Raw genomic sequence first — 20872 nt, forward strand, 5'->3', positions numbered from 1 at the left:
CAGCGTCGAGGGGTCCTCGACCCCCAAGGGGTCGTGAAGGGTCTGCCCTGTACCACATGGAAGTCCGTGCTCTGTCTCTGACAGGACAGGAGTGCTGGGTGGAGCTCTTTGGGAGGCACAGTGGGGTGTGGGGGTGTGATTGTGTGTATGTGTGTGTATCAGACAATGTGGGGGGAATTGTGACCCCTTCACATAACCATAAAAAAAAAATCTCATTTGTTCCTGTGTGTGCTCTTCTGCAATAGTGGGGCAGGTGTGATACTCCCTTATTTTACAGATAAAAAAACCTGAAGCTCCCACAGGAAGTTAGTCACAGAGCTAGAATAAAACCCCAGATCGCTTCATTCTCAGCCCCACACTGCCTACTAAAATTGACACAAATGTGGGGGGCTGCCGAGAAGAAGCCACATTCCTTCAGGTGAATGTAAGGGTAGCCGGGGAGCTGGGGGCCTGGCCTGCCAGTAGAAAGGCTGACACAGGCAGAGACCCGTTCACTCCTCTCCTCTTCTAAATAATGAAGCGGGACTGGTGACAGGTGACCCAACTCTGCAGTCCTTCCTGGGAGAAAGTGCTGATCCTAAATGCCTCCTGCTGGTAAGAGCCAAACAGAAGGATTTCCAAACAGTCCTCAGTCTTTGTGAAGCAGTGCGGTTTACCCTGCACGAAACCATCCCAACAATGAGTGCTTCCTGGCACACGGAATTCTCTGTTGTTCGGAGATGTCCCCTGTTCTGCGCAGACGTTGCTAGTCAGGGCCTGGACGGCACCAGAGGGCATATCTGTGACCTGTATGAATGTGTTTAGTTGTCCTGGTGTCCCCAAAGAGGTGCTTTCTTTTTGTAAATTCATTAGAGTTCCAAAGGGAAGAATATCTCCAAATACTACCATAGCATCAGGTAATTTTATTAATTCTCTTAGAGCAGATTAAGTACTAGATGAAACCTTCTCTGGTCCCAGGCTGTATATTGCTGTGTTTCTTCACAACATGGTATCCTGGTTTTGATTTTTTTTCTTTCTGTACCTTTTTTTTTTGGTAATTCAGAATCAAATTAATAGAGCCAGTCCTCCCCTGCCTTACCCCACCCACCCCCAATGCACCTCTGCTTTTGCGGAATCCAGAGAGAAACACACATCTTCAGTTCAGAGTAAACTGCTGTCCTGTGTGTGGGGTTTGGCAAACTCAAGCTTTCCTTCTTTTTTTTTTTTTTTTTTTTTTAGACTTTTTATTTATTTATTGGACAGACAGAGATCACAAGTAGGCAGAGAGGCAGGCAGAGAGAGAGAAGCAGGTTCCCCGCTGCACAGAGAGCCCAATACGGGACTCGATCCCACAACCCCGGGATCATGACCTGAGCCGAAGGCAGAGGCTTTAACCCGCTGAGCCGCCCAGGCGCCCCTCAAGCTTTCCTTCTTATTTGGAACTGGGAGAAGCTAACAGGGGGGTGAGGCCTGGGGGACAGCCTTTCTCTAGAATGTAAGCGAAAGGTGTGCCTGTCCTGTGGAAGGCTCAGTATCCATTTTCTCTTCCTGGTTGCTCCCCACCCCAAAACATGGCCGTCTCTAATTACCTCACTTCTTAGACCTCAATATGAGTTACTCCGTGGGAAATGTGCCCCTTTGGGGCTGCCAACTGTCATTTTAGATGTAGGTGTTTTGTTTTTTGGTTTTTGGTTTTTTTCCTGTTTGTGAGGTAATTACTTGTGGAAAAGTTAGAGATTGCAGGAAAGCCATTACTTTTCATCCCAGCATGCAGCGCTAACCAGGTTGGGTATGTGTAATGCCTGTCACTTTGTGTGTTCTTATTTGTGTATCTTGCTTCACATGAAAGAAACAGTTTGAAATTAATAAAAAGCAATCCTCGATAAGCTGTAAGTAAAGGTAGGTGGGTGAATATGGCTACAGTGCCCATTACCAAGAACATGGGACACGTTGGTTTGGATGGAGTCCATGACAGACGTACGGACGCTAACACATGAAAACAGAAAATGTGATGTGGCACATTACTGAAAGAGACCAAAAGAGATTTTTTTTTTCCCTATTTATAAAAGAATACTTAATGTAATTAAAAAGGATTAATCTCTTGTTTTCACATGGTCATCTTTTTTCATCCTTTACTGTCATATACAAAGCTCAGAAAGGAAGATGTCCTCTGTTCACTTTTCCAGTTGTTATTCACTTCTTTTCATAATTACTCCCGAAAATAATCTTGGCCGTAAAGGCAGGGGTGTTAACAAATGATCGCCTTTGGGTGTCAGAAGTTCTGGGTACTCCCTGTGTTTTCACCTGGTGGCCAGCCTCGGTCTGATTCTTTGGGGAAGTCAGGTGGAGAGTGACTTGTTCCAGAGTTGGAATACTGTGCCCCCCAACCCACCCGGGGTCCTTGGCTCTCTGCAGCAGAAGGCAGTTTTCTAATGAGCTTAACAGTGAGAACTCCCAGAGATGGGTGAGCTGTGAGGAGAGGGGACCTGGGAGACCATTAGCAGTGCACATACCTCATCTCCTTTACAGATTACTGGCTCTATAACCCCTGGGAAAGCAGGGGGGAAGGTGCTTTAAGTCGTAAATTTATTATTTTTTAAAAGATTTTATTTATTCATTTGAGATAAATACAGAGAGAAAGTGAGCATGAGAAAGGGAAAAGCAGAAGAAGAGGAAGAAGCAGGCTCCCCGCTGAGCAGGGAGCCCCATGTGGGGCTAGATCCCAGGACCCTGAGATTGTGACCTGAGCTGAAGGCAGACGCTTAAACATCAGAGCCACGCAGGTGCCCCTAAAGTGATGTCAGTCATGGACTTTAGGGCTCAAAGGACCTTCCAATCTACAAGCCTCTCATGTTACATCTGAAGAAGTCAAAGTTGCAAAAGATAAAGCAGGTTGTCCAGACTGATCTAGGTGGTTCTAGGTAGCCTAAAGCTTACCCCAATCTCCTGCCTCCCACACACTTCACTCTGATAGCCTTGCACATGCTTACCCACGAATAAGACTTTCTTCAGAAAGTGTGAGACGTTCCGCGGGGAGAAAGTCATTCCAGGTCAGACCCAGGGAGTGAACTTCATGCACGGTGTTGGCTGAGGAGTGTGAAGTCTGACAGCTGCCACGGGGCGAAAGTGTGGTTTATGAGGAAGCTTTCCATCCCCGGACTTCGGCAAAGTGAGACAACATTAAGTGAGAGCGGTTTACCACCTTTTCCCTTTGAGTCTGTGACCCATCCACCCACCTCTTCCATCACGCTGCACTTTTACTGCTCAGAAGCATCTCGGTCCTGCTAACTGACAAAGGGACTGACCTGAGTGCCCTGGCCATGATCTTGCCACCAGTGGTGGCCCTTCCTCTTCTCTTAGTGAAAGGAGGCTCTCCACCACACACTTCTTTGAAGCCTTAGGTTCCAGACAAAAGTCAGCTACACCAAATTCAGACCTCTGTTACATGCATACCCCACCTGGGCTATTAATTGCTTGGTATTTTTAATGAGTTCATTTTAAGAATAATTATTTTAGCTTTATCATAAGTGATGAATGAGCATGAAATCCCATGGGTGTGATAGTTTTTCTAAGCCGTATGTAAATACACTCACAACTATTAAAGTATTAAAAGTATTAAAAGTAAAAAACTTTTACCCATGCTCCACCTTGTATATGTAAACATTACATTGAAAGAGGGAGCTTCTATTGAATTCAGGCAAGGAACGACTTTTTTCTCCCTTGAACTGTACAGTTAGTCTTTTCTGCCCCTTGGATATAATTTTGGGCAAGTCCTACAAAACTTGGAAATAAAAAAAAAAAAATTAAAAAAAAAAAACAAACTATTGTTACTTTCAGTTCCAGGAATAGCCCAAGTGCAGTAATTAAAATACCCATTCTAGTTTAATAGTGGAAACTCTGAACATCATCTCAAGTTAAGCTCCTTTCCTTCCTCTTCTAAGTGCTGTTTTGACTGAGAAGCCTGAAATGAAGGTGTGGCTCCCTCTCAGGGCTGGTTTCCAGCATTCCCACTCTCCCTGTGGCCCCTTGGACAGAGCCCTTCCCCGAAGCATCCAGTGGGGCACCTTTCTGTGTGGTCCACACCTGCACCAAGGGAAACAGTCACCTGTTACTTTAAAAAACCCTGGGAGCTCTGGCCCATTCCCAGTGTCTCCTTCAAGGCATCCTCCCAGTCCCAGAGGCTCTGACCAGGAGGCATTTTAAAGCTTGGGTCTGGTGCTAATCTGTGTGCCCCAGGAGTTCCGGGGATGCATGCGAAGCTCTCCCAGTGGTCCTCCAGAGCCTTGCTCACCTGGTTAAGTAGAGGAGGGAAACGGGCCAGCAGCTCCCCAGGGATGACCTCCCTCCTCCTCTCTCAGGGTTGTGGGGATGTGGGCTGGCTGCTCACTTTGAGTTACTTGGTACTTGTTGCTTTGTGGCTGGCCTTTGGGGCCTCAGTTTAATTGGCAGGAGAAGCCCCACGTTCGCACCTGTTACACTGCCCACTGGTGTGAATGTGATTCCAGATCCTTCCCTGGAGACACAGAGGACAGTGTCTCTGTCCTTTTCCTCTGACTTCAGACCGCATCCGATTGTTGGGTGCTGGCGTAAGCCCCTCCGGATCCCGTGTCCTCCACTCTGTCAGGAGTAGATGGGGCTCACAGGTCACCTCCACTCAGTCCATATATCACTGACCCATGCAGGCTCTCTAAAAACTGCAACCTCAGTTTTGCCAAGGCAGCCTCTTATTTTTCTTGTCCTTCCGTTGTGACACCTGGTGGGGGTGGCAGGGGCCTGCTTTCCACCTGTCGGCCTGTTTTCTGAGCATAGGAGCGTAGCTGGTGGGCTTTGGCCTCCACTGCTGGAAGTGGAGGAAACGCAGTAAGGGGCACTGTGATCCCGAAGTGACCGCATTTGCGCTGAAGGGAGAGGGGACCCTGAGAGAAGCCAGCTTTACAATTTGGAGACCTTCCCTTCTCAAAGCAGAAAGGGGAGTGCATTGTTTTCACAAACTGGCTGGTGGATCCCCAGGGTCCTTTGAGAGACATTTGTTAAATTACAGAAGGCTCCATCGCTAAGGCAGAGAAACCCCTGAAACCTGAAAGTGCTGGGAAAATGGGGAAGCATGCTAGCTAACCAACTAAGGTTTGGACCGGAAGATCGGGGAGTGGGGTGGGCTTGGGTTCAGGTTGGGCAGCTAAAGGAAGACTCTAGCCATCTTGAAACTCCTTTCAAGCTTGTCCCATTTTATGGTCTGGCGGGGATGGGGGGGGCAGTGTGAGCGCCATTTATTTTTAAATAAGGGTATATACTTATTTAAGTAGCTTTTATGTATATTTTATTCCCAGTTCGAGCTCAGCACACATAGAAGGTGTCTGATATAATCGGGAAGTGATATTATCCAGTATTTATAGAACCACCAGCAGTAACAGGGCTGCTTGCTATTTCCACATTAGCCATCAAGCCTCAAAAATCTTCTGTGAAAATCTTAGAAATTTCAGTCACCTAACTGGACAGTAGAAAATAAGTCAAGTACTGGTGAATATTCTGCCCTTTCACTCATTCCACATCCATTCTTTTTGCCCTCTGCCCAAAACTCAGCAGTCGGTAGGTTCTAGAACCACTCGTATCATACTTAAGTGTGGCTAGAAGAGTTGTAATTTATACCAGCTAAGGTTTAATCAAGAATAAGTGTGAAGCCTGGGACAGCAAAAGGGAACAGATTCCCTTTTGTTGGCCATGGGTGCATAGTGGGGCCACAGATCAGGCTGGAGACAAGAGCACAAGGTTCCCCTTCTTATTCCCACTGTAATTACTGAACATCCCCCTTTCTCCTTGAAAGGTCGGGATTTAGGGAGGGTCAGGGTGCAGGCTTGGAGAATCTTAACTTCACAGAGTCTTCCAGAGCCCTAGGAGGCCTGGGTGAGACACAGTAAGGACCCTGACCCACACACACACCCCAACACACACCTTAACCTTGGGTGGTTACTTGCAGTAAATGAGCCAGGGACCTTAAGGTCTAATTATTCTGTAATGTAAATTCTTTCTGCTTCACTGCTGAAATTCAGATATTTGCATTTTAGAACTTCTAATCTTGGAATAAAAGAATTTTTCATCCTGGTTGAATTTTAGACTTCAGGAACAGACTGATGAGGTAGGGTTTTGCTGGGGCGGGGGGTATTGTTCTTGGTGTTTTTGTTTGTTTTTTTTTTCCCTCAAATGTCTCCCTCCCTCCTGTCCTTCTACTTCACCACTCCTGAGAGACCTAGGTTATAAGGAAGATACTCAACTATGAAATCCATCTTGTAAGGTCTGCAACTCTCGTTTTTATTTTCATTAAAATACACCCTGAGGTGAAGTCACGGACTTCAAGCTCATGTGCTGCGAGAAGGTTTTGTGGAGGAAGGACCTGGCTCCTGAGGCAGGGTGGGAAGATGGGCAGCACTGGGTAGGGAGTCGCGTGTGAGGGAGCCTGAGATCTGTCTCCTCCGTGAGCGCCTTAGTGTGCTGTGCTTCCTGCTCCCTGTATGCTCACCCAGCCCGTTTCCTGAGCTCTTCCCCAGGCCCGGAGCCTCCGGGGTCCTGCCCTGCAGTGGTCCCCTGCCCCGCAGGGTGGGCAGGCAAGGACAGTGCAGCCCAGAGAGGCCAATCAGGAAGTTCAGAGATAAACTGAGGTGTATTAAAAAGCTTAAGAATTTATTCGAACAAAATCAGTTGGAAGGAGGCAGCGCGCCAAACCGGAAGGAGAAGCACTCCCCTGACAGGGGTGGATGGGGCGCCAAGGCTCTCTGAGGAGGTATGGAGGCGAAGAAAGGAAATAAAGGCCCTGGCCTCGGTGTACTGCCCCGTGAGCTGTTTGTGACTGGTTGTCTCTCCAGCATTTAGATTTCATAACCTCAAGGGGCCGGCCAGCTTGGCTCTGTGTAGGCCATGCTGGCATTAGAGCCCCCTCCCTCCAGTGGCCTCCTTGTGTGATTACTTTGGCAATACTGAGGGCACTGAGGACGTGGCCACTCACCTCACCCGGGATGGGCCCAAGGATTGCCAGCTTGCAGGGAAGGAAGGGGGAGGAGCCCAGGAGAGGAGTGGGGGGCATTTGGGCCAAGGCAGAGTGGGGGAGACGTAGGTAGGCCTGACACAAAGGAGGAGTGGGGAGGTAGGAGATGAATCTGGAAAGCCTCTAGAAGCCCGCTTTGGGAAGGGCCTTGTGGGCATCCCTAGCAAGGTCATCTCTCACGGCCATGAGGAGCCTTTGAAGACTTTATACAGGGGAGCAAAACCTTCAGTTCTGGAAACCAGCCCTGAGAATGGTGGATTGAAGGAGGTGAGGGCCTCAGCCCAGGGCCCATAGAAAGCAAGGCCCAAAGCAGATTTGAGTATCGCTCTTTATTGGGAAAGTTGCTGCAAGCCCAGGGCCATAAGGGTGCAGGAAGAAGGAAGTGAGGCAGGAGAAGGACCAGGTGAGATGACCTCCAGCTGACCATGCAGGCTCCTCCTCCACCAGGAGCCACACACACACCGCACCTTGGTCTTCCTAGAAGGTTTGCCAGGAGGAACTGGGCTTTGGTGGGGTCTGCAGGACAGAGAAAGAGGGCAGTTCTGTCTGCCCTGCCCCCTTCTGTGTCCTGCTTCTTGTGAGCCCTGGTCCAGCTCTCTCTGCATCTGGGATGCTCTTCAGGATTGTGAGCCCCTGCTGCCCCCCACCTCCTGGTCAGACAGTGCAGGGCAGCCTGGGTGCTGGGAGCATGGACCAGGTGGGGAGCGGAGTCTGAGAAGTTTCGGGAGCTTGTGTCACCGTTCAGATGACGAATCAGCTCAGAGACTCTCAGCAGTTCACACGGGTGGATGCAGTGCATGGAGGAGGCAGGGGTAGAGAAAGATTCACAAGATCTCAGTTCAGCCGAATGGACCAGTCCAACCCCGAACTTTCCAGGAGTTATGTCACAGCAGAAGTTAGTGAAGCATTTCCGGTATGGTTTGAGGGAAGGCATCCTCTATGGACTTTCTTCTTAAAGTGTATGATTCATCACCGTGTATTCATAAAACTGTGGAGTAAACCAGTTTCTGTATTTGTAGGGGAGGGAGCGGAGGCTACTACATTAAAAATTATTAAGAATCTTTGATGGTCGCGATGCCCGGGATCCTGGGCAGCTCATTCAGTTAAGCATCTGCCTTCGACTCAGGTCACGATCCCGGGGTCCTAGGATCCAATCCCATGTTGGGCTCCCTGCTCGGTAGAGAGCCTGCTGCTTCCTCTTCCTCTGCCCCCTACTCGTGCTCGCTCTCTCTCTCTAGTGCTCTCTCTGTCTCAAATAAATGAATAAAATCTTAAAAAAAAAAAATCCTTGATGGTCAAAATAAAAATCTGGTCACAGTGTACTTGTCTGGACGTTCTTCCTGCTGAAATGGAAAGAACCCAGCTTTCCTAGCTCCAGACACAGCAGGGGACTGCCTGACTCGGGGCACCTGGGGAGGGCCCAGGAGCCACTTGAGACATAACTGGAACCGTGGTTCGAGACCCTGCCGGAACACGCACTGTCTTGCCTTTGGCCTGGTCCAAGCAAGGACTTCATTTTTCTCTGCCTGGAGCTTGACCTCCATGTGATGGGACCCATGCTGGATGGCTCAGTGTGACTTTGAACTCTGGGGAGGGATTGGCTCTCCCACACCCATCAGCTCTTCCTAGGAAGGATGCCCACGGGCTCAGCACTCATTAGGTGCTTTCCCTGGACCAACAGACTCTGGGCAGAGCTGTGGAGTTCTTTCTTTTAAACAATGACAGGTGACAAGGCACCTACAAAGGGAGTAGAGTCTGGGAGAAAGGATGTATGTGTCTACAGCGGGGAGCAGGGATATTGCTGACAAGAAGAGTGTGTAATACCCAGTGCAACCAATAGTTCAGGATGCTGACATTGGCCAAAGAACATTCCTCTCCCCCTAATTCACCAGCTGGGAAAGGAAAGGGCTTGTGGTTCTCTGTTTGTGCTTTCTGCCTCTCCCCCTGCTGTAGAATCACGCTAGTATTGCTTTAGATTGAACTGTTTTCCGAAAGCTCTGTCTTCAAGCTCTGAATAGCTTATGACCAGTTCTGAAAATGCACCTGCCTCCAGCTACAATTGCAAGCATCCAGGGACCTGGGAAAAACACTCCTCCTTTGCTCCAGGATGTTCTCTCCTTTGCTTTTGCATCTCCCCTCCCCGCCACCTCCAAATGAGTTTAGGTAGATTTGAATTTTAATCAGTTTGCTTGGTTGTTTTTAAGGGGAACTGAAATTGAACTAGAGGCTGTTGACGTGTCCTGGGGCTCCCCAGTTGCTCAGCTGAGACTGGAGGCAGTTGTCTCAGCCCCCAGAAAGGGGCGGTGGCCACCTGCCTGGGGTTGACAGTCAGTGCAAGACGCTTCTGACTGCATCTCATTAACTTGTAGGTGATAGGGTTTGGGGAGTGGGTAAAGTGCTTTGACCTTGGTCTCTTAGGTCGGAGAGGGAAAGCTTTCTAGGGAGTGATCTGAATCCAGTTCTTGGATCACCAAGATCCAGGACACTCAGTTCATGGTAACACCTTCACCCTGGGCCCAAATATCTAACATAAAGGAAGGGAGGGAGATGCTGGAAAATGTCCTCGTCCCTGCACATCCCCCTCCCCACTTTGGTCCTACCCAAGGGTTGGGAAAGGAAAGGCAGGGCCGCACTTGCTTTAAGAAACTTCAGCACCCTATTTCTTAAACCCAAAGGTAGCAACGTACTTCAAAGAGAGGAGGGATTCCCTTGAGCCTCTCTTCGTGGTGGGACCTGAGCCTTCCAGTGAGGTGCCAATGGTGCCAGCTTTGAAGTCCTACAATGTGGTTTCTCTTCATTCTTGATTACATGCATTTTAAACTTTTCTTTTTAATTAATATATCAAATACCCATCATCCAGATATGTAGATGTTACCATTTTGCTATTTTTAACAGGGAAATTATATATTACAAATACCATTAAAACCATTAAAGCACCTCCCCAAGTCCTCCCTGCCACCTCAGTAATCTGTACCCGGAAGTGGAGTCTGTCATCCCTGTGCATATTTTTGTACTTAACCACAAATGTCCATATAAAAAAAAAAATTTTGTCCCTATACATAGTATTGCTTTGCACAGTTCAAAAGTGATGTTGAGCCCTACAGATTGTTCTCTGGTCAGTCCCAAAGCTGCTGCTCACTTGCTGAAATCTTGGACAAGGTGCATCACCTTTTTGAGCCCCAGGGAGATGTGTTAAGATGCCGGTTGTACTAATCCCGGCACCATCAAAGCGGGTGGGGACCGAGGCCTATTTGGTACTATGGAGGCAGGATCGGTAGGGCTTTGTGCCCACTTTGATGGGGGAATGAAAAGGGTGATTCTAGTGCAGGAACCTAGTGAATCTGGTGCAGATTAATGCCAGTCACTGAGATGAGGAGCACACAAGATGATGCTAGTCTGGGAATGTAAGGTGATGGATCCCCTTTTTGACATGTTGAGCTGGAAGTGCCTGCAGCCCAGCAAGGTAGACAGGTTCAGGAGGCAGTTGGACATGTGCACTTGAAAATCGGGCAGTGGTAGTAAGGTAGAGTTGGCACTTTGGATTCCCATAGCATCCAGTGAGCATTACCTTCAGGCAGGGAGACAGCTCAGTGTGGGGGACTCCAGTGCCCCTTGCCCTGGGATCTGTGACGTGAGTCACCGTTACCAGATCTCTGCTGCACTCGGCACAGGTGGCAACAAGAAGCCTGGGCTAAATCACCCAGTTGTCAGGTCCGCTTCAAAGGTTAGAGTTACACTGGAAACATTTGTTTTCCTCTGTTAACCTGTTTGATTTTCTTGTTCCTGAAATTACATAAATTCTCTCTGAAGGTAATTTCTCCTTTCAGACTTTATGTTAATAAATGCACAGACTTTATTATTAGCCCCTGCGTATGCTGCTTTTTATTTGCCTGAGACTGCCCCCCCCCTTGCTGTGTTTCAAGGAGCCCCCACCTTCCCTGGAGTTGTTGGCAATACCTGTGTTGTATCCTGTATATTTTTTACTCCCCAGGCACTGGGTCTGGGAATCCTAATCTTAGGTCTGTCTGAGGTGAGTATCCTCCAGGACAGGAACCAGGTGGGCCATTCACTGTTCTTTGTCCCTCACTGCAGAACCAATTCAGGGTCCTTTGGTCCATCTTCGCTAGTTAGCAGCTGGCTTTTCATAGGGAAGTGTCTCTGTTTGCTTTCAGGAGAGATGCCTGCCTGGTCCCTGCTCAAAGCCCAACTAGACATCCTGACAAGTCTCCTTTTGGATGATAGGATTGCTCAAGAGAAAGTATGGAATGGGATGGGGGAAAGTTTGGGCAACTGCCTTTATTATAGTTGGAAAGATCCGGGAAGATTTGGGAAATTGAGGATAGGGAACAGCTATGGATGGAGTGGGACCCAGAAGCAGCTCGAGAACCAGGTTTTCTCTCCTCCAGGACTCTGCTTCTTTCCTCACTGGCTTCCACCACCCTCTTTCCTCCTTCTTTTCTCTCTCACATGCCCTGTCTCTCTGTCACTTGGTCTCAGTCCCTCTGATTACCAACTGTTTGTCTCAGTCTTCCCCTTTCCTCTTTCAACTCTCACCTGGCTCTGTTTTCATCTCCACCCCTCAGAACTGGCACCTGACTTCCTCAGAACTTGTTTCTGGCTCATAATCGCCCAGACTCCAACACCAAGTGACTTTTCCGCTCTATAGCCCACGGCCATCTGGCAAGAGTCTCTCTGAGTACCAGCTTCTGAGCTCCTGACAGAGGGTCTGATGGGTTCAGCTCACCCTCTGCAGGCTGGCCACCCTGTCCCAGGCTCCTGGCCAGCCTAGAGGTGGGTCCCCCTCAGGTCAGACACAGCCTGGGCTGCAGTGGCAAGGGGCCAGGGTTACAGAATCTCCTTCCTCCCCACCAGGGGCTGTGGGCAGGGTTGGAGTCCCCAAGAAGGGTATTTGTGGGGACAGGAGTTACCAGGTCCATGCAGCACAAGACCCATATCCGAGAACCCCTCAAATTAATGTATATCAAGGAGATGATACTGAATCTGACTAAAGCTGTGAATGGGAAGTCAGGGTTTAGAAACTGTTTTCTAGTCACCTCTGCATTAATTCAAGGGTATACATCTCTGAGTGATGAATTCAGCATCTTCGAGCCATACCAAACATGGCATGAAATTAAACTTTCAGGCCAAGTGTTCATTTCATGCATACTTTAGAGTGCAGGCGTGGATGTGGCTGCTTCTGAACAAAATCATCTTAGTGCATAGGATGGAGAACTGAACGAGGCTGTTTCTCCAGACACGAAGACTTTTGATACGTGATTTGAAACATGCATCCCACAACATGGAGAGCCCGCTGTAATATTCTCCACCAGGGCCGTTCATGGCAGAGGGCATGTCCTGAGTCCGGCTCAGAACACTGTGAGGAGGCTGGGACGTGCTGCCACCCTCCCCCCACCCCTTCCCTGAGCTCCATGGCTGCTGGTGCCACACCCCTGCATCCCCTGTGGTCTTTACTCATAGAATTGGCTACTAATACATTTTCCTAGAGTGTGTGAAAACGGGCTTAGAATGAGAAAAAAAAAACTTGTCCCATTTTTATACAACTGGAAAACATTACAGAACTTGAATCTTTCAAGTTTCAAAAAGAAAAAAAAGAAAGAAAAGAAAAAGCAACCTCCAAAATCCAGCTTGTGCTACTTAGTCACACAGAAACGTGAAGAGGAAGGGAAAGTGAGTCGCTTCCGCTTCACAGGTGGTTTTGATTTAGAAAATGTGCCTTGAAATTCAGTACAGAAAAGGGATTTTGTTTTGCTTCTAATAAAAATAAAACTACTTTTGAATGGTTCAGGGTTCATCAAGGTATACGTTTAATCTTTTTTCCATTTTTGTCTACCTGGATATGCTCATTATCTCTCCAGCTGCCAAGTCAATCAGCGTACATTGTGGGAAACTCTAGTCTCCCCTCATCCCAAGTAGGTGGGATCCAGTTCTGACAACATGCGTTAATCATCACTAGAAATACTGGCAAGAGCCGGGGATGTTTGCGTTCCTCGGGGACAGCTTAGCTTCTCCAGATAAATATTCTAGTCCAACTGACTGCCTTCTCTGGGTTTTCCTTTCCCAAACTTCCTCCCCCATAAGGCAGAGGAGCCAAATGCAAAGTGTTGGGTCCCTGGTAATTTACAAAGTGAGGATAATACTTTAAAACAATTGGCCTTGAGCTATCATTGGTATTCAGTGATATATTGCTACATAAAAGTTCCTTCCTGCAGAATTGTACAGCAGCGGGATGACTGTGTTTGCCCTCCAAATCCAGTCAGATTACTTTTGAAAGAATTATTACAGGTTGGACTGCCACATTCCTGCTATCTCTATATTAAGAACTCTGTCTCTGTGGCCTCCAGCTATGAGGCAGGTTGTTACAAGAATGAAAAGGGGAAAAAAATGCCTTTCCTTTGTGTCCCCTCTTTAGAATAAGAAAATCTATCTGGACATTATTCACACCTACATGGAAGTGCACGCGACTGTGTACGGCTCCAGCACAAAGAATATTCCCAGTTACGTGAAAAACCATGGTATCCTCAGTGGACGAGACCTGCAATTTCTGCTCCGAGAAACCAAGGTAGGTTTTTAGGGATTGTGTAAGAACCCGTCACTGATGTTGTTTACAGTTTGTTTCCATTGGTGTTACAAATGGGATAAGAATCTCTCATGTTGTCTTTTCAATGCTATAGAAGCTCGTTAGGTCATTTCCGGGCAGTGGCTTTCTAGATCAGCCGTGGTTGTAAAATTAATTGTGGAAGGACGTTGCCACGGTTTACAACTTACTTACCAAGGACCCACGCTGTGTCAAGCAAGGCTCTGGGGATCCGGTGGCAAGCAGAAAATGTAAGGCCCTGTCGCGAAGGTCAGACCTCATGATCAAGCAGCGACTTTCATATAAGCTTGCCTGGGGTGCTTGGCTCCCCTACCTCCCCAGTAGCTCTATTCAAGGAATTGGCCCCAAACTGGCTTTTCCTCACACCTCCTCATTCAGAAAGTTCATAGTGGACACTGAAGAAGTTCAGACAAGGGGAGGGTCTCTTTGGGCTTAAGGTGCAGGGAAGGCACCGTGAAAGATTTGGAGGTAGACAGTGGGCAGAGCATGCCTGGTGTCAGGAGAGATGAGGGAGGGTCACGTGGTGCAGGCAGAGCAGACACATTCAGGAGGGAGCCACAAACCCCCCAGCTGCTCTGTTGCTGGGAAAGAGTGGGAGGAGACCTCTGGTAAGGGGCTGAAGGGGCTGATTGTCACAGACGTAGACACACTGCAGACCCCATGGAGTAGCTAACTGGGGGAACCACTGATGGAGAACTGTTTGAGTCACGTGATGACTGCATTGTCTTGACCCAGTTCCTGCAAAAGTACCAAATGATGTTAGGGGACTTGCAAACAGACTTTGAGTTTGGCTTTGAAGAGCCAGACGTGGTGCAAGGGATATTAGAGTGAAGAAAGCAAGTGTGATCCCTTCCTTAAGTTAGGGACAGGGCAGCTTGTTGTTGACAGTGACTATCTCAGTTCTGAGCCCTGCTTGGTGGGGTTTTCCATGGAAGGTCGGGGGAAGGCCGAGTTGGGGAGAAGCTCTGTGGCTTACGAGAGATTTCTCATTATTGTGTGACACTGGGATTTGGGAAAGTGTATTCACACCTGCTGCCCTGACTGATTCTCACAACAGCCCAGAGAGGTGGGTGGGGAAGGTGCTATTGTTGTTAAGGTCATGGTCACCAGGAGAAAGTAGACTAGAGTGTTCGGCTGGCCCACAGTCACTCACTTTGCCTGGGAGGCAACCCTAACTCATGATTGACTGATTGATCTTACTTTTTGCAAATTAAAGCTCTGCTGGGCCCTTAAAGGCATGAATAAACACCCAGACTGGAGAATGCTTAGTGGACACTCACCAGCCAACAGAATATGTACCTCCTTTCTGCCTCAGTTTCTCCATATGTGATTGCATTTGATCATTTCTACCTCCGGGTCATTTGGTGATGCCATGAATAAAATAGTCGGGTAAATTATTTATCTCCTTAGCCAAAGATCTGGTTTGTGGTACTTAAGATCTCTTTTCCTTTGCAAGGTCATCTCTAATCCAATGACTGTTCACAGCAACCCAGAAGGGAAGTGTGCTCCCCAGTTTGTACTCTTGGCTTCCCATTCTTTTTCTGTCTCAGGATGACATTTTAGAATCGCTAGAATGTCCGGGCCCTTTAGTGGCAGTGCTATTTTTTGCCATTTGCCTCATTTTACTTTTCCCCACATCAGATGGTGGGAAAAGCTCGAGCTCCTTTAAAATTACATTTGGCAGCGCTGGTTTTCAACAGCGTGTCATTACTGTCTCGCGCAGTCCTATTAACCCAGCCTCGTGAATGTCTTACTCAGCCTTGGAAATTTTAAAAGAACCCTTACTTCCCCTACCATCCACTTACCCTGTCAGAGGGCAGGAAATAGGCCGAAGCTGAGATCCCTCCTGTCCCAGGGAGGGAAAGAGAAGAGACCCGTGATGTCCAAGCTGCCTGACAGCCGGGGACAGCGGCCTGCATTTTGAGTGTGAGGGGCATGTATTTATCCTTGAGAAACTGGTGCCCTCACAGGCTATCACTGAACCCATTTCGTATTGCCTCTTCATCTGCCTGGAATGTATTAAAGCACTCCGAGTGGAATTATGGCTAAAATAGTCGGCAAATACGATGAAAATGAGGCCATGTATTGCAGAATCTCCCCCTCATACCTAGAACACAGCAGCAGGCGCTCAAATGAATAGAGCTTGGGCTTTGAAATAATGACACTAAAGACCAGTCAGGCTTTGCGTTTATAACCCTTTCTGCCTCTGACTCCTTCCTCTGCGTCTCGGAGCAATTTAAAAGCGATTTATTCCAATCCACGTTGAAAGTGGAGAACTGGAGATACAGGGAAGCAGACGTCGGTAGAGTGAATGGGATCGGCACAGCCAGACTCACCGGGGAGGGAAGCGAGTCTGGTGCTCCTTCAGGTTCGGAGACAGGTGGAACTGATTGATGCGCGATCAGCTCCTCACTCATTAGTTTTCTTTACGAGCCGTCTTGGAAGCCCTGCACCCAGGCCCAGGAAACCCCGTGCTCGGCAGCATTTCGGCCCGGCGTGCTGTAAGGGCCCACGTGTCCTTTGCTGACTCCAGCCGCAGGGAGCCTCCGAAGATGGAGGAATTCAGCGTGACCCTAAAATTGGGGCTAAAAGAGCCAGGAAGTTGTTGAATCTGAAAGACTCTTCTAATAAGCATATACATTTGTATGAATTAATTATTTATCAGAGGACCACGGACAAGGCTCTCAGTCTAACCGACTCCAGGAGTACAGTTGAAGCCTGCACTGGGTGGCCTGTTTTTATTTGGAAGTTAAGTCCTCCTCTCTTTTAATGTCTTTTCTTTCTTCTCCTTCCTGATTTTAACCTCTTCCTGCCCAGCTCCCCACCCCCCAGGGCCCTGCCGGTCTTAACACAGGAAGCTTCTTATAGAAGGGGCATTCCCATCGACACTAGATAGGACGAGCGTTCCGGGTGAGGCAGAACGGGTCCCTCCCTTTCTACAGTAAAAGTTGAGAGCAAGTTTTGGCTGCGGGAAACAAGCGGGGAAAGCTGCTGCTGTTCGTGCTGTTGCTGTACCTTTCGCTGCCCCAGCCTCGGACCTATCACCCTCCAGCACTCTGGGGGCGCTGGTGGGGGGTCATGACAGCTCTGCTGCCCTACCATGGCAGCTCATCAGCTCAGCGGTGGGACTCACCTGGCAGCCCGGGCAGGGTTGGATATACAGTATAGATTGTCCCTGTTCCATCCAACCCCATGTCTGACTCCCCATCAACTGTCACTTTTCCCATGAGCTTGGATGCAGATGAGCAATCTTTCAAAAATCTATGGCTTGAGGTGGCCACTGGCCATGGAACCAGACTCATGCAGCTCCATGATGGGAGAGAGGCTTTGCCTGTTCTGTTTACAGGTACATTTTCAATGCCTAGAACAGTGCCTGGCTTGTAGAAGGCCTTCAGATAATTATGTAAAGAATGAAGGAAAGAGTCAGGATGAAATCCATTAGCCATCTGGGATCTTGGGACCATGCCTGTAAGAGTGATTTCTTGCTTTGCTCATGAATCACGCACCCAAATCGCCAAGATTTCCACAGCAAGCAACACCGTCCTTCTGACAGCCCGTGCCCGCCTCTCCACCGTATTGCCCACGCATCACACAAGTGCCATCTGTGGGAGGGAGCCCAGGCGCTTGCGTACTGATGGAGCAATCCGCCTTCCATCTTCCTTTTCAGGCATGGAAATGTGTGCCCTCGGATGGTCAAGGAGGCTTCATCCTCGTGGCCAATACCTACAGTTACTCCCATTCCAGCCAGATGGGGGAAAAAAATGGGGTCAATATGTACTCCTCTCTCCCTCTTCCCTTCCCACATACGTGTGTAGAATGCAGAGTGTATGGCGAGGTACTTCAGTAACTTCTCTGACTTCAGGAACAAAAGCACATCCGCACACTCAAACACACACAATACCACCAGGTCTTACTCCAGGCGGTTTTGCTACAGGGATGACAAAGGCAGGGCTGCCCACCAGTGTTACACAGATGTGGTAGAGGAGGCAAACAGTTAAACAGGGGACCTATCACAATGTGAAAAGAACACAGGTAGAAGTAGTAACCATAAATAAGAGGGATACCAGTGTCAAACTTCTATGATGCTGTAAGCAGGGTCAATTGTTTAGTTGTGCAAAATGTTGCCCTGTGAATTCTGAAATCCCTTAAATAAGAGCAGAAGGTTGCTCTGGAGGACAGGAGCCAATTATCAGCCATATTTCAACATGGTGCATTGGTGTTATGGTAGCATTCATGATCACAGGGATTTATTAAAGTACTCCTGGCTGTTTTCTCTAACCCTTCTCTGTGCCCTTTCCATGAGTTATCTCTTGTTACAAGAGCCCTCTGTCCTTGGTACTGTGGGAGCCCATCCTCAGTGCAATGGTGAATTGGCCTATTGGGCTGCCTCACACCATAATAGTAAACAGTTCGCGCTGGGCAGCTAAAGATGGTCTGCATCTACAGTCAGAAACTTATCCAGATATTTCTCTTAGCCACCCCCCATCTCCAAGTTAATGCATTTATAATGCAAATTGCAGTGCATGGGATTTTGAACTGGCGTTTCCAAATGACCAAAGTGGGTGAATTTCTGGTCTTGGTATAGTTGTTGGTATTGTGTTTTTATTTCTGAAAGACCACTTGGGAGCCTACCCAGTGAGCTGATCGCTAAGAAATAGCCTTTGACATAGCTGCCGATTCTGACAACCTTCAGGCACTTAAACATACTTGGTTTGTATCATTGTCTTGTCTCCTTTAAACCTTCTAGCTCTTTATAAGAGAGTCTTGTAGCTTAGGTTAGGAACTTTGGCAACCCATGAGAGGGTATTTAGCCAACCTGAATGGGAGAGATTTGGGCCACTATTCTTTTCCTTCAAGCATTGAATGTAGAAGGGCAGACATGTGTCCAGATAGAGACTTTTTAGGCTATATGAAAGCATCACCTCTCAGAAGAATATATTTCCTCCATATTCACCTACCATATGGATTCTGTTTAAAGCTATGAAAATTCTTTTTAAAGTTACATTACCAAAAATAAGGGGATTCCCAATCATTGTATGAAGAAGAAACAAGGCTTAGTAATAGTACGTGCTTCATGGGACTGGCTTTTCCACAAGGCAGCCACCATAAACCATGTCTTCTCACTCTTCTGATGGATGTTCCTCACCCTTTTTTTTTTTTATTCCAGGTACTTTATGGAAGAGTGCAAACTCTTAAATACACATGCAGGTGCCAAACATCTTGCAAAGCCCACAACCACAACTCATGCACACCTAAGCTCTAGCTAAACAATACAAGGTCATATGTGTGTGCTGCTGCATGAAGTTGGATCTGGATTCTGACTCTTGCTCAGTGAACATTTACTTCAGTGCCAAACCTTAGAATGCATCGTTTCCATGAAATATCTCATTTAATCCTCATAGCAGCCCCATGAAATAAAACACCATTTTACAAGTGACAAGACAGTTTAGAGAGCTTGTGTTACCTTGACTAAGGTCCCATAGCTGGGGAGAATACATTATGAATGGACCTCGGCTAAGAGTTGCCCACAGTTCTAGAACTAGGAAGTGAGGCCGTCCGGATTTGAACTTTGGTCAGCCTGAGTTTAGACCCTGTGCTGTCAGTTACCACATTGCCCTGATCACTTGATACCAGTATTCAATTTATTGGATAAGCTAAGATTGATTCATTGCTCAAACTCCCTCCTGAGCCACTCCACCAATTTTAGCCAGTTCACACTAGTCAGAAAAGCTTATGTCGAGTGTGTGTCTTTTATTTTGGATTGTCTTGACATTCCCCATCAAGAGTGACTGGAAACTGGCCAGATGCATGTGGTGTCTTCCTAAGAACCACTTTTATCCATGTTGAAAGGATTCCTTGTTACCTGCTCCAGTTAGGTGTTTAGAACAGTTCTGTTTTTCCCTTTCACACAAGGTAAGACTCCAAGTGGTTTTACTGAGCTGTTGGTGGACATACAGGAACGTCCCAATCCTGTGCCATGAATAAAATCTGTGGTGCTTCATCTGTTTTCTCTTGCTTCATATTAGTTCAGACATTTAATTGTAGGACACGTAATCCTGGGTTTAGAAATGCTTACTGATGGGGAGGAATTGCATTCATGACAATGTTACATCATCTGGAATATCCTCATTCTATTCGGGGCTTCTGAAGGCCAGATGAGGTATAAATAAAATGGGCCCAGTTTCCTCTTAAAAAGTGAAGCCTCTGCTTGAATGCATTCTTGTGATGCCCCCGTGCTGAGGACAAGCTGGGGTCTAGGAGGGGAGGCAATTTAGTGTGGTTAATGCACCAGTGTATGCCAAGACCATGGCACTCAGCAGTTGACAGGCTCCTCTTTGCTGGTGAGGCGCTCTCTCTGCCTGCCCTTTTTGTGATTCAAACCTCAAGTGTGCTATTTGACCTTAATAAGTCTGCTCCATTATAATGTCACAGGTAATGAGTACACAGGAAGGAAGAAAAAATTGCTTATTGACAGAAGTGACAAAGAACCGTTATTTTGGTGTTTCTGAGTTGTGCATTTCCTGCAATCCTCATTAGCTTGACAAGGAAACCCATTGCCCAGAAATTGTATGGTATTTGCTTTAGCTTCATCCTCTGATTGTGAGGCTTTGGAGAGTTAGCCCAAAATGTTTGTTTTCTGGGTACTGAGATGTTTCAATGCCAGCGGGGCAGCTGAGATAGTGCAAATTGTTATTCAGATATAATTAAACCTAGGTCACATTCAAGTCCATTAAGCAACAGCCTCAAATCCTTTTAATTAATGGGTTCAGATTGGTTGGTCTGAAGGAGCTAATTAAATTTTTTCCAGTATTTTCTATTTAAATAGATAATCATTGTGCATTCTGCATTTCCTCCAAAGTTCTTGGCAATTTAAGGTTGATGAAGGTATCAGCACTTGATGGCAGGCCCTGATTTTCAGAGGTCAGGACACATTGTGGGCTCCAGGTCTCTGGTGAAACCCACAGAGCCCCCCATCTGCATCTTCTGGCACCTTTCTTCTCAGAGTCAAAAGGATCTGGAAGCCCTGTGCTCTCCTGCAACCTGAGAGAGGTCATCTTTCCCCTGGAGAGCCTGCATATCCTCCCCAAAATCTGAGAGGGAGGGCAGATCACAGAGCTCAAAAGCCGGAAGGGTAGCAACACTGGATTCTTCATATTTAATAAAGCTGTGTTGTGTTGGCACAAGTTCTTCCCAGTCTTGCCTTCCATTTCCTCTGGGGCTGTCGGGCATCCTCCCCCACC

General features: G+C 47.6%; 1 protein-coding gene across 5 annotated transcripts in view; it reads left to right on the forward strand.

The window, feature by feature from the left end:
* MGAT5 (alpha-1,6-mannosylglycoprotein 6-beta-N-acetylglucosaminyltransferase) overlaps positions 1–20872 on the forward strand; it is a 337363-nt gene that overhangs the window by 276667 nt on the left and 39824 nt on the right. For all 5 annotated transcript variants that reach the window (XM_082689322.1, XM_082689323.1, XM_082689324.1 and 2 more), the window contains one exon: positions 13446–13595. In XM_082689322.1, the coding sequence (XP_082545448.1) occupies positions 13446–13595 (150 nt within the window). The remainder of the gene's footprint in view (positions 1–13445; positions 13596–20872) is intronic.

The sequence above is a fragment of the Mustela nivalis genome, assembly GCF_964662115.1.
Source record: "Mustela nivalis genome assembly, chromosome: 11".
NCBI classification, from domain to species: Eukaryota; Metazoa; Chordata; class Mammalia; order Carnivora; family Mustelidae; genus Mustela; species Mustela nivalis.